The 12,098-nt window shown below is 36.2% G+C and overlaps 1 protein-coding gene across 4 annotated transcripts in view; it reads left to right on the top strand.

Moving 5' to 3' along the window:
* The window catches only part of CFAP47 (cilia and flagella associated protein 47), a 485,875-nt gene that overhangs the window by 108,231 nt on the left and 365,546 nt on the right, over positions 1–12,098 (top strand). For all 4 annotated transcript variants that reach the window (XM_061410459.1, XM_061410458.1, XM_061410460.1 and 1 more), the window contains 2 exons: positions 6,075–6,169; positions 11,414–11,573. In XM_061410459.1, the coding sequence (XP_061266443.1) occupies positions 6,075–6,169; positions 11,414–11,573 (255 nt within the window). The remainder of the gene's footprint in view (positions 1–6,074; positions 6,170–11,413; positions 11,574–12,098) is intronic.

The raw sequence follows: 12,098 nt of genomic DNA, 5'->3' as shown, positions 1-12,098 counted from the left end.
TCAAATCCTGAAAGACGATGCTGTGAAAGTGCTGCACTCAATATGCCAGCAAATTTGGAAAGTAAGGAAAACCACTAGACCATTCAGGTATGACCTAAGTCAAATCCCTTATGATTATACAGTGGAAGTGAGAAATAGATTTAATGGACTAGATCTGATAGACAGAGTACCTGATGAACTATGGATGGAGGTTCGTGACATTGTACGGGAGACAGGGATCAAGACCATCCCCATGGAAAAGAAATGCAAAAAAGGAAAATGGCTGTCTGAGGAGGCCTTACAAATAGCTGTGAAAAGAAGAGAAGCAAAAAGCAAGGGACAAAAGGAAAGATATACCCATTTGAATGCAGAGTTCCAAAGAATAGCAAGAAGAGATAAGAAAGCCTTCCTCAGTGATCAATGCAAAGAAATAGAGGAAAACAACAGAATGGGAAAGACTAGAGATGTCTTCAAGAAAATTAGAGATACCAAGGGAACATTTCATGCAAAGATGGGCTCGATAAAGGACAGAAATGGAATGGACCTAACAGAAGCAGAAGATATTAAGAAGCGTTGGCAAGAATACACAGAAGAACTGTTCAAAAAAGATCTTCATGACCCAGATAATCACAATGGTGTGATCACTCACCTAGAGCCAGACATCCTGGAATGTGAAGTCAAGTGGGCCTTAGAAAGCATCACTACGAACAAAGCTAGTGGAGGTGATGGAATTCCAGTTGAGCTATTTCAAATCCTGAAAGATGATGCTGTGAAAGTGCTGCACTCAATATGCCAGCAAATTTGGAAAACTCGGCAGTGGCCATAGGACTGGAAAAGTTTCATTTTCATTCCAATCCCAAAGAAAGGCAATGGCAAAGAATGCTCAAACTACCACACAATTGCACTCATCTCACACGCTAGTAAAGTAATGCTCAAAATTCTCCAAGCCAGGCTTCAGCAATATGTGAACCATGAACTTCCAGATGTTCAAGCTGGTTTTAGAAAAGGCAGAGGAACCAGAGATCAAATTGCCAACATCCGCTGGATCATCAAAAATGCAAGAGAGTTCCAGAAAAACATCTATTTCTGCTTTATTGACTATGCCAAAGCCTTTGACTGTGTGGATCACAATAAACTGTGGAAAATTCTGAAAGGGATAGGAATACCAGACCACCTGACCTGCCTCTTGAGAAATTTGTATGCAGGTCAGGAAGCAACAGTTAGAACTGGACATGGAACAACAGACTGGTTCCAAATAGGAAAAGGAGTACGTCAAGGCTGTATATTGTCACCCTGCTTATTTAACTTCTATGCAGAGTACATCATGAGAAACACTGGGCTGGAAAAAGCACAAGCTGGAATCAGGATTGCCGGAGAAATATCAATAACCTCAGATATGCAGATGATACCACCCTTATGGCAGAAAGTGAAGAAGAACTAAAGAGCCTCTTGATGAAGGTTTACGAGGAGAGTGAAAAAGTTGGCTTAAAGCACAACATACAGAAAACTAAAATCATGGCATCTGGTCCCATCACTTCATGGCAGATTGATGGGGAAACAGTGGCTGACTTTAGTTTTCTGGGCTCCAAAATCACTGCAGATGCTGACTGCAACCATGAAATTAAAAGATGCTTACTCCTTGGAAGGAAAGTTATGACCAACCTAGACGGCATACTGAAAAGGAGAGACATTACTTTGCCAACAAAGGTCCATCTAGTCAAGGCTATGGTTTTTCCAGTGGTCATGTATGGATGTGAGAGTTGGACTATAAACAAAGCTGAGTGCCGAAGAATTGATGCTTTTGAACTGTGGTGTTAGAGAAGACTCTTGAGACTCCCTTGGACTGCAAGGAGATCCAACCAGTCCATCCTAAGGGAAATCAGTCCTGAGTATTCATTGGAAGGACTGATGCTAAAGCTGAAACTCCAATACTTTGTCCACCTGATGTGAAGAACTGACTTATTGGAAAAGACCCTGATGCTGGGAAAGATTGAGGGCAGGAGGAGAAGGGGATGACAGAGGATGAGGTGATTGGATGGCATCACTGACTCAATGGACATGGGTTTGGGTGAACTCCAGGGTTTCATGATGGATAGGGAGGCCTGGTTTGCTGTGGTTCATGGGGTCACAAAGAGTTGGACACTACTGAGTGACTGAACTGAATGGTTTTCTTTATAAAAAAAAAAACATACAACTAAGTTATTAGAAAAAAAACTCAATGTAATCCATGACATTAATGGGTTTCCCCCATTCCTCAGTGGTAAAGAATCCACCTGCAGTGCTGGAGACACAAGACACGCAGGTTTGGTCTTTGTGTCAGGGATATCCCCTAGAGGAGAGCATTTCAACCCACTTCAATTTTCCTGCCTGGAAAATTCCATGGACAGAGGAGCCTGGCGGGCTACAGTCCATGGAGTCACAAAGAACTGAATACAACTGAAGTGACTAAGCATGCATGCACACATCACATTAATAACCTTAAGATAAAAATACCATATGTTCATATCAATAGATGCAAGAAAAAAAGCATTTTACAAAATCCATTACTCATTAAAAAAAAAAAAACAGTAAATGAGTGATGGAAAGGAAGTTTCTCCAGTTGATAAAAGATATCTACATAAAAACCTCACAAATAACATTCTTTTTTTTTAATATTGAAGTATAGTTAATTAACAATGGTGTCTTAGTTGCATATGTGAAGCAAAGTGATTCAGTTATACATAGACATGTATCTATTCTTTTTCAAATTGTTTTCCCAATTAGGTTGTTACAGAATATTGAACAGAGTTCCCTGTACTATACAGTAGGTCCTTGTTGGTTATCCATTTTAAGTGTAGCTTGAAGCTTTCTCGTTAAGGTCAGAAACCAGGCTAGGCTATCCCCTCTAGGTAATGTAATAAGACAGAAAAAGGAGTTGAAAAGTATACAGATTGGGAAGGAAGAATTAAACTGCCTTTTAGTTCACAGATGACATGATTGTCTGTAGAAAATCTGAGTCAATTAAAAAAAAAAAAGCCTCATGGAACTAGTAAGCTATTATAGTAAGGTTTCAGGATACAGGTTACTAAACAAAAGTCAGTTGCTTTTCTGTATGCATGCCCACTCAGTCATGCCCAACTCTTTGCAACCCCATGGACTGTAGCCCACCAGAGTTCTCTGTTCATTTGATTTTTCAGGCAAGAGTACTCAAGTAGGTTGTCATTTCCTCCTCCAAGGGACCTTCCTGACCCAGGAATCAAACTGACGTCTCTTGGGTCTCCTTTTTGGCAGGCGGATTCTTTACCACTGAGCCACCTGGGAAAACAAGTAGTGAAAAATGAAATTTAAAGTTAAATACAAAATACCATTTATATTAGCACCCAACAAAAATGAAGTACTTAGGTATAAATCAAACAATATAGTTACAGTTCTATATGAGAACTGTAAAACTCTGGTGAAAGATATCAAAGAATTAAATGGAGCAATCATTCTGTGTTAATGCATGGGAAGACTCAATATTGTCATGTTGGCTGTCCTTCCCAACTTGATCTAGAGATTCAATGCATTCCCAGTCAAAATCTCAGCAAGTTATTTTGTGGATATTGACAGACATATTGATTCAAAGTTTATATGAAAAAAGAAAAGACCCACAATGACCAGTGTGGTATTGAAGGAACAGAACAAAGAAGACAGACACTACCTGACTTCAAGACTTACTTCAATGGTGCAATAATCAAGAGAGTTTATTGACAAAGCTAGACAAATAGATCAATGGAACAGGAAAGAGAGCCCAGAAACAGCCCCACATAAATATAGTAAGCTCATCTTTGACAAAGAAACAGAGGCAATACAACTCAGAATAAATCATCTTTTTTAAAGAATGTAACTGAAACAGTAGACATCCATAAGTTAAAAAAATGAATCTATATTTGGCAAAACTAATACAATATTGTAAAGTTTAAAAATAAAATAAAATTTTAAAAAATGAATCTAGATACAGATTTTATATACTTCACAAAAATTAACTCAAAATGATTACAGACCTAAATGTAAAAGGCAAAACTATAAAACTCATAGAAGATAACATAGGAAACATCCCTAAAATGACCTTGGGTTTGGCAGTGACCTTTTAGTTACAAGAAAAAAGATATGATCTGTGAAAGAGAGAATTAATAAGCTAGACCTCATAATAATAAAGATTTCTGCTCTGCAAAATATGCTATCAAGATACCAAAATGAAAAGCCACTGACTGGAAGAAAATATTTACAAAAGACATATCTAATAAAGAACTATTCTCCAAAATAAAGAACTCTTTAAATTCAACAGTAAGAAAAACAAACCATTTGAAACCTGAGCCAATGATATGAGCATACAACTTACCAATGGCAATACACCAAAGGTAGATAAGAATGTGAAAAAATGCTCCACATCATATGTTATCAAGGAAATTAAAATTAAAACAACAGTACGAAGCACTATGCATCTATTAGAATGGCTGAAATCCAGAGCATTGACAATGCTAAATGCTGATGAGGATGTGGACAATAGAACTGGTGTGAATGCAGTTGCTAGTGAGATTGCATTGCTGATGGAATTGAAAGATGGTACTACTACTTTGGAAAACAGTTGGTCATTTGGTGGTTTTTTCCCCAATGCTAAACATATTCTTACCATACAATGTGGCAGATTGCTGTCCTTTGTATTTACCCAAATGAGTTGAAAACTCATATTTACACAAAAATGTGCGTGTAAGTTTTTATGGCAACTATGTTAATCATTTCCAAAACTTGGAAGCAACCAAGGTGTTCTTCAGTAGCTGAATGGGTAAACTGCAGTATTGAGTTGGCCAAAAAGTTGTTAGAATTTTTGCAGACAATGGAATATTATTTAGTGCTAAAAAGAAATGAGCTATCAGGTCATGAAAAGACATGGATGAACCTTAAATGTATAGCACTGAGTGAAATAATCTAATCTCATAAGACTATATGCTGTATCATTCCAACTATATGACATTTTGGAAAATGCAAAACCATGGAGGCAATAAAAAGATCAGTGGCTTCCAAGGATTGTAGTAGAAAGAGACAAATAGGTAGACCACAGAGGATTTAGGGGGCAGTGAATCTCCTCTATATGAAACAGTAATGCTGGATGTCATTATACATTTGTTCAAACCTATAAAATGTACAACACTATGAATGACCCCTAATGTAAACAGTGAACATTACGTTATAATAATGTATCATTGCAGGTTCCTGTATAATGAATGTACCACTGTGGTAGAGGATGTTGATAATGGAAGAGGCTGTGTGTGTGTGGCAGTGGGGAGGGGGATATAAAGGATATCTCTGTATTTTCTGCACAATTCTGTGAACTAAAATTACTCTAACAATCTATTTAAAAATATAAGAGTTTCCAGCAGATAATAATTCCTTATCTAGTGTATTTTTATAGATAATTGTATTCCTGATCTTCCATAGAATAACCATTTTCTCCCTGGAGCTTTTTGTTTCATGTATGTTTCATGATATGCCATATATATATTTTCCCTTTATTACAATAATTTTTATTTCTGTATTTCTCTTCACTTCTCTACTTCTGCATTGGTCAAACTTTACTGTGGAGATCATTTTAATTTTGTCTACTTTTTGTCCTGAGATAAATATTTAGTATATTTTATGTTCTTTTATTGTCTCAAGGGTACATTTTATATTTACTTGTAATTAACTACCATTACAAAATTGGAACTTATGATAATCCAAGTTATTCCTGAAATGTTTTTAAAAATAATTTTGTTTCCTGGCTGGAAATATAGCAATAGGTAGAAAATTTAAGGTAAAGTAAGAATTATCTGTGAGCTTATGTCATTAATATTTTAACAGTATGTTCCCTGGTGACTCAGATGGTAAAGAATATGCCTGCCGATGCAGGAGGTGTGGGTTTGATCCCTGAGTCGGGAAGATCCCCTGGAGAAGGGAATGGCTACCTACCCCATTATTCTTCCCTGGAGAATTCCATGGACAGAGGATCCTGGCAGGATCCAGTCCTTGAGGTCGCAAAGAGTCAGACACGACTGAGCAACTAACACTTTCACTTTACTTTTACTTTCCTTTTGCAGTGTTGCAAGCACCAGTGACATTATCCAGCACTCATTTTATCTTTGAAATCCCATTACATAGTCTGGATCCTAATAACAGGGTCACAAAAACTCAGGTATGTATAATTGATACAGTTTACAATTTTTTTTTCTGATTATGGTTTTTAGCTTATTAAGATGTGATTATTCTGAAGCCTGTGTTGTAAGAATATGTGTGTGTGTGTGTGTGTGTATATACATATATATATATATAGAGAGAGAGAGAGAGAGAGCCTATTTCTCATAAGTAATAATCAAAGTACATAAACACATATAAAGCCATTTATATATTTATATTTTAATGTAAAACTAAAATATAAAATGAATGGTTATCTGTCTTATACAAATAGAAGCTATGGTTAAAATTCACATGAAATATGTTTCATACAGGTGAGGAAATTAATTGAGAGGCAATAATATAAATTGAAAAAGTCCAGATATATTACAGTCACTTCTATGATAATCTGCTCTTTTTTTCTTATTAGATATTTCTGCCTTTCTTCTAATTATGAATCCATCTGAAAATATAAAGATATGCATAAGAAAGAAGCTCAGGCATACATTGTAGAAATTTGTATTTGTGGTGCTCCTTTTTTGTCTTCTATATCACTTTTCTTGCATTTGTGAATAGAATCCTTTATATTGTAAAAGACACTTTGCCGATGTATAAGGTAATTAAGATTAATGATCCTGAGCACGAGGGATTATCTGAGATTATGCATGTGGCCCCAGTTTTATCACATGAGAAGTTATAAACAGAGAACTTTTCTTGACTGTGGTCAGAAGTCGTGATGACAGAAGAGCGGTCAGAGAGATGTGATGTTGCTGGTGCAAGGAGGCCACCAGCCAAAGATGTCTGAACTGAGAATGGCAGGAAAACAGATTCTTCTCTAGAGCCTCTGGAAAGTATCACAGTTCCTCTGATTTTAGTCTTGTGATTTTAGTCTTCTTGATTTTAGTCCAGTGATATTTGCATTGACCTTCTAATCAATAAGACTCTAATGTGACACATTTGTGTTGTTTTAAACCACTGTTTGTGGTAATTTGTTGTGGAAGCAATTAAAAACCTAAAGTAAGCTATGTTAGCATCACACAGAATTAACTATAACTATTTTAGAGAAAATTGAAATAAGAATTGGTTAAAATTGGTTGCTTCTGGGAAACAGGAGTGTTGATGAGTAAGAGTTGAGTGGGCCAACTTTTTGATAAGTATATTTTCCCTATTTGTATAAACTATGTACATGTATCATTATGATGAATTTATAAAGAAAAATAACACAATACTACATATACTTGGAGAAGGAAATGGCAACCTACTCCGATGTTCTTGCCTGGTATATCCCACGGACAGAGGAGCCTGGAGGCCTGCAGTCCATGGGGTCATGAGAGTTGGACATGACTTAGCGACTAAACCACCACTTATACTAAATTAATTAACCAATGTTTCTCCCTTGATGAGTGCATCAGTTCTATTATTAGGATAGGATATAGAAAGAAGTGAATTGTATTTTGGAGATACCATTTCCTCAAATTCAGAATGAGAAAAATGAGGCATTCACATAACTAGCATGATACCATGCCCACCTTCTGTGTTAAGAAAAGGAAAAAAAGATGTCTTCTTTACAAGGTGCAAAGGAACTTCCTTACAGAGTACACAAATATTAGGACTAAATAGATGTCTCAGTACATACAGACATTTCAGAATAAAATTGACTCATTTTTAAAATCCTGATTATTTTAAATCAATCATGCTTTGAAAGAAACAAAGTATGCTATTTTATTGTGGTGATGATTACATAGATCATTCTATACTCTTCAAATTTTGAAGAGCAGGGTTTTTAAAAACCTGGTTGAAGGTTTTATTTTCATAATGATTAGCACTGGAAAGATGAGTCTGCATACAAGTCATGTACATAGCTCCCAGATTCACAGGAATTTCACAAAGACAGTGCAGAGAGATTTGGCATACACGTTACACAACTTTCCCTAGTGTTAACACCTTATACAACCAGGAAACATTTTTTAACACTAACAAATTAGCATTAATAAGCTCAACATTCAGAAAATGAAGATCATGGCATCCGGTCCCACCACTTCATGGGAAATAGATGGGGAAACAGTGGAAACAGTGGCAGACTTTATTTTTCTGGGCTCCAAAATCACTGCAGATGGTGACTGCAGCCAGGAAATTAAAAGACTCTTACTCCTTGGGAGAAAAGTTATGACCAACCTAGATAGCATATTTAAAAACAGAGACATTACTTTGCCAACAAAGGTCCATCTAGTCAAGGCTATGGTTTTTCCAGTAGTCATGTATGGATGTGAGAGTTGGACTGTGAAGAAAGCTGAGTGCCGAAGAATTGATGCTTTTGAACTGTGGTGTTGGAGAAGACTCTTGAGAGTCCCTTGGACTGCAAGGAGATCCAACCAGTCCATTCTAAAGGAGATCAGCCCTGGGGTTTCTTTGGAAGGAATGATGCTAAAGCTGAAACTCCAGTACTTTGGCCACCTCATGCGAAGAGTTGATTCATTAGAAAAGACTCTGATGCTGGGAGGGATTGGGGGCAGGAGGAGAAGGGGACGACAGAGGATGAGCTGGCTGGATGGCATCACCGACTTGATGGACGTGAGTTTGAGTGAACTCCGGGAGTTGGTGATGGACAGGGAGGCCTGACATGCTGCGATTCATGGGGTCACAAAGAGTCAGACACGACTGAGTGACTGAAGTGAACTGAACTGAGCTGAAAATATTATTAGCTAAACAACAGACTGCATTCAGATTTCACTTTTACTGCCCAGGGTCCTATCCAGCATACCATATGGCATTTAGTCTCTTCTATTACATGATAGTTTCTCAAACTTGCTGATACTTTATGACCTTGTTAATTTTAAAGAATACTGGTCTGGTAGTTTTTTTTTTTTTTTTTTCCAGAATGTTCCTTAATTTTGGTTTGTCTTATATTTTTCACCTGACTGGTCTCCGTTCTTATTTTCTATGGACTTTGGGGAAGAAAATGTCACATAGGTGAAATGTTCATGTTGTCACATCATGTGAAAGGAGTACATGTTATCAATAAACACACCGTGTTTCTCTACTGTAAAGCTGGAGAAGCCATTTTTCCCCTTTGCACACTATACTGTGGAAGTGAGTCATCAATTTCATCCCACACTCAAGGTGTAGGGGGTCAAGCTCCATCTTCTGGAGGGGACATTTACGTATATTATTTGGAATTTTTCTGTAAGAAAGGTTATTCCCTTCCTCCCTCCCTTTATTTATTTATTTGTCAGTATGAACCCACATATATTTACTTCCTACTCTCAGTTTTAATCCAATGTTCATTTTTGTTTATGCTGCTAAAATTGTTCCAACTTTGGCTATTAGAACATCTTTTAGATTGACCCTTTGACGTGCTCTTGTTCTTATGATTTTTAAACATTTCTCTTACTTTCTATGACTACAAAATGGTCAAGGGCCACTTTTATTTTAGTTGTTCTAGCTCTCGAGTCAACATTTTCTCCAAGAAACCTCAGTATCTTTTATGGGAGAATGGTATTTAGAAAACAAGGTCTATATACAAGATGTGCTAGCTGCTACTGTGGTGTCACATGTTCTAGGTCCTTTTGGGAGATAGTGCCAGGAAATATTTGTATGTGTAAAAATCCATGAATACACATATATTGGTAATTTTTCTATCTACCTGCCTATCATCTATTTATATCTACCTTTTCCTGTCTACCTATCTAAACATGAGTTTTAACTTATAGCTCTTACTCTAATCCTGCGCCACAAGGTTCATTCCATCTTTCTCCCTTGTTCATTTTTAACTCTTCTATGACAATGAGAAGTCTGAATCTCTTATTTATAATGTATTTACTTTTTTTTTTTTTAACGCTGGTGTACTTAGTAAAGAAGTTTCAGGATTTTTAACCTGCACTCTCACCCCACTCCAGTACTCTTGCCTGGAAAATCCCATGGACAGAGGAGCCTGTTGGGCTGCAGTCCATGGGGTCGCTAAGAGTCGGACACTACTGAGCGACGTCACTTTCACTTTTCACTTTCATGCATTGGAGAAGGAACTGGCAACCCACTCCAGGGTTCTTGCCTGGAGAATCCCAGGGACGGGGGAGCCTGATGTGCTGCTGTCTATGGGGTTGCACAGACTCGGACACAACTGAAGCAACTTAGCAGCAGCAGTAGCAGCAGCAACCTGTACTCTGTTAGAATTATTAGCATATTTTCCAACTAGAGTACAGTGTTTATAAAGAGTATCTTTTTGTCTTTAGCTTTATGTAGTTTCCAGTCAAAACACAGTTTTCCAGAATTATGTAGGCCATTCTTTACCCAGTACCTTCAGTGAGGTTATTTCATTCTTTTGCGATATAATTTGTCACAGTCTACAATCCATCCTGGGATCCCTGACATCTTGGTTGATTCCTTTTAATTTTCATATTTTTAAGTCTACTCCTTGCAGTATATAATTATTTGGGTTTTTGGAAATTGTATAGAAGGGTTTACCACTTCAGTGCCATATAGAACAGTTTTATTACACTGAAAAATCTCTCTATAACCCCTTGGCAATTAACTACTTCTCCTTCCACCAACATTTGGCAGCAATTGATTTTATTTTCCATCCACAAAATTTTGCATTTCCAGACTGACAGGTAATTTAATTATACAATATGTAGACATTTGGACTTAGCATCTTTCACTTAAAATTAAGTAAATATGTAATATTCACTTATGTTTTTACTTGAATTAATATTTTACTTATTTTATCACTGAATTTTATCCTATTTTATCGCTGTACTGCAGTTTTTTTATGCATTCATTTGTTGATAGAAACCATGTTTGTTTTGACTTCCAGTGGTTCGTGATTATGAGCAAAGCTATTGTAAACATTCACATACAGATTTTTGTATAAACATAAATTTTCAATTTACTTAGGAAAATAATTAAAACTAGGTTTACTGGGTCATTTGGGAAGTGTATGTTTAGCATTATAAGAAGCTGTCAAACTGTCTTCCAACATGACTGTACCAATTTGCATTCTACCTTCATGAATGAAGGTTCTTGTTACTCTGCATCCTTTCTAGCTAGCATAGCTCCTTTGAGTACTTTCATAGTTGTTAACAGGCTATGGACATATTCATGTACCTGTTTGTCTAATATTCACCTTTAAAACATTTTATCTGTGATTACCACTTTTAATTGCTTACTTTGTTCATAGGACCATCAAGTTGCTATGGCAATACAAACTAAATTTTAGATTGCATATTGTAATTTTTATAAATTTCTTCTTTTATTTTTTATGTGTGAACAGAATCTGGTCTTACATAATACTTCAAGAAAAGATGTAGTGTGGAATTTGGATATTAGAAATACTGGCAAGCTTTTCAAAGATGGTATATTCAAATTTAGCACACTCAGTGGAACTCTGCAACCAAATGAAGAGTGTAATGTTGCTGTAAATTTCTGTCCAAGTAGGTACCTTTTTCCTGTATTTGTTGTTATTTCTATATCAGTTTATCATTCACATATTTTATTTTACTATGTATATGAAACTTTATATTATTATATGTACTTAAAACAGTTTTAAGAAATTTCTTACTAAAATTTTGTAGTAACTATCATTATAAATGACTCCCTTTGATCCTTTCCTCCTGGTGTTCATGCTGTTATATACTCCCCTCCTACATCAAATAAGGTTAATATATGACTTGTGGGATTTTATGGATGTGATGGTGTCTGATCTCTAAGGGTTTATCAGAAAAGACATCACAACCTCTGACTTACATGGATTGCTTGCTTTGGGGAAAACTGGCCAGAATGTTTGTTTATCTATATTTCTACTTTCCTGGTTTTTTTTTAATTGCAAAAATATAACTGTACTTTTTAATAATTGGTATAACAGTTTTCTTCCATTAAATATCTATTTGAAAACAATTTGGAAGCTTTACACATTTGATTTTCTAATGAACTACAGATTATTTTTTCTAGTTTCTAGA

Source organism: Bos javanicus, chromosome X (genome assembly GCF_032452875.1).
Source record: "Bos javanicus breed banteng chromosome X, ARS-OSU_banteng_1.0, whole genome shotgun sequence".
NCBI classification, from domain to species: domain Eukaryota; kingdom Metazoa; phylum Chordata; class Mammalia; order Artiodactyla; family Bovidae; genus Bos; species Bos javanicus.
This window is presented reverse-complemented; position numbering and strand designations above follow the sequence as displayed.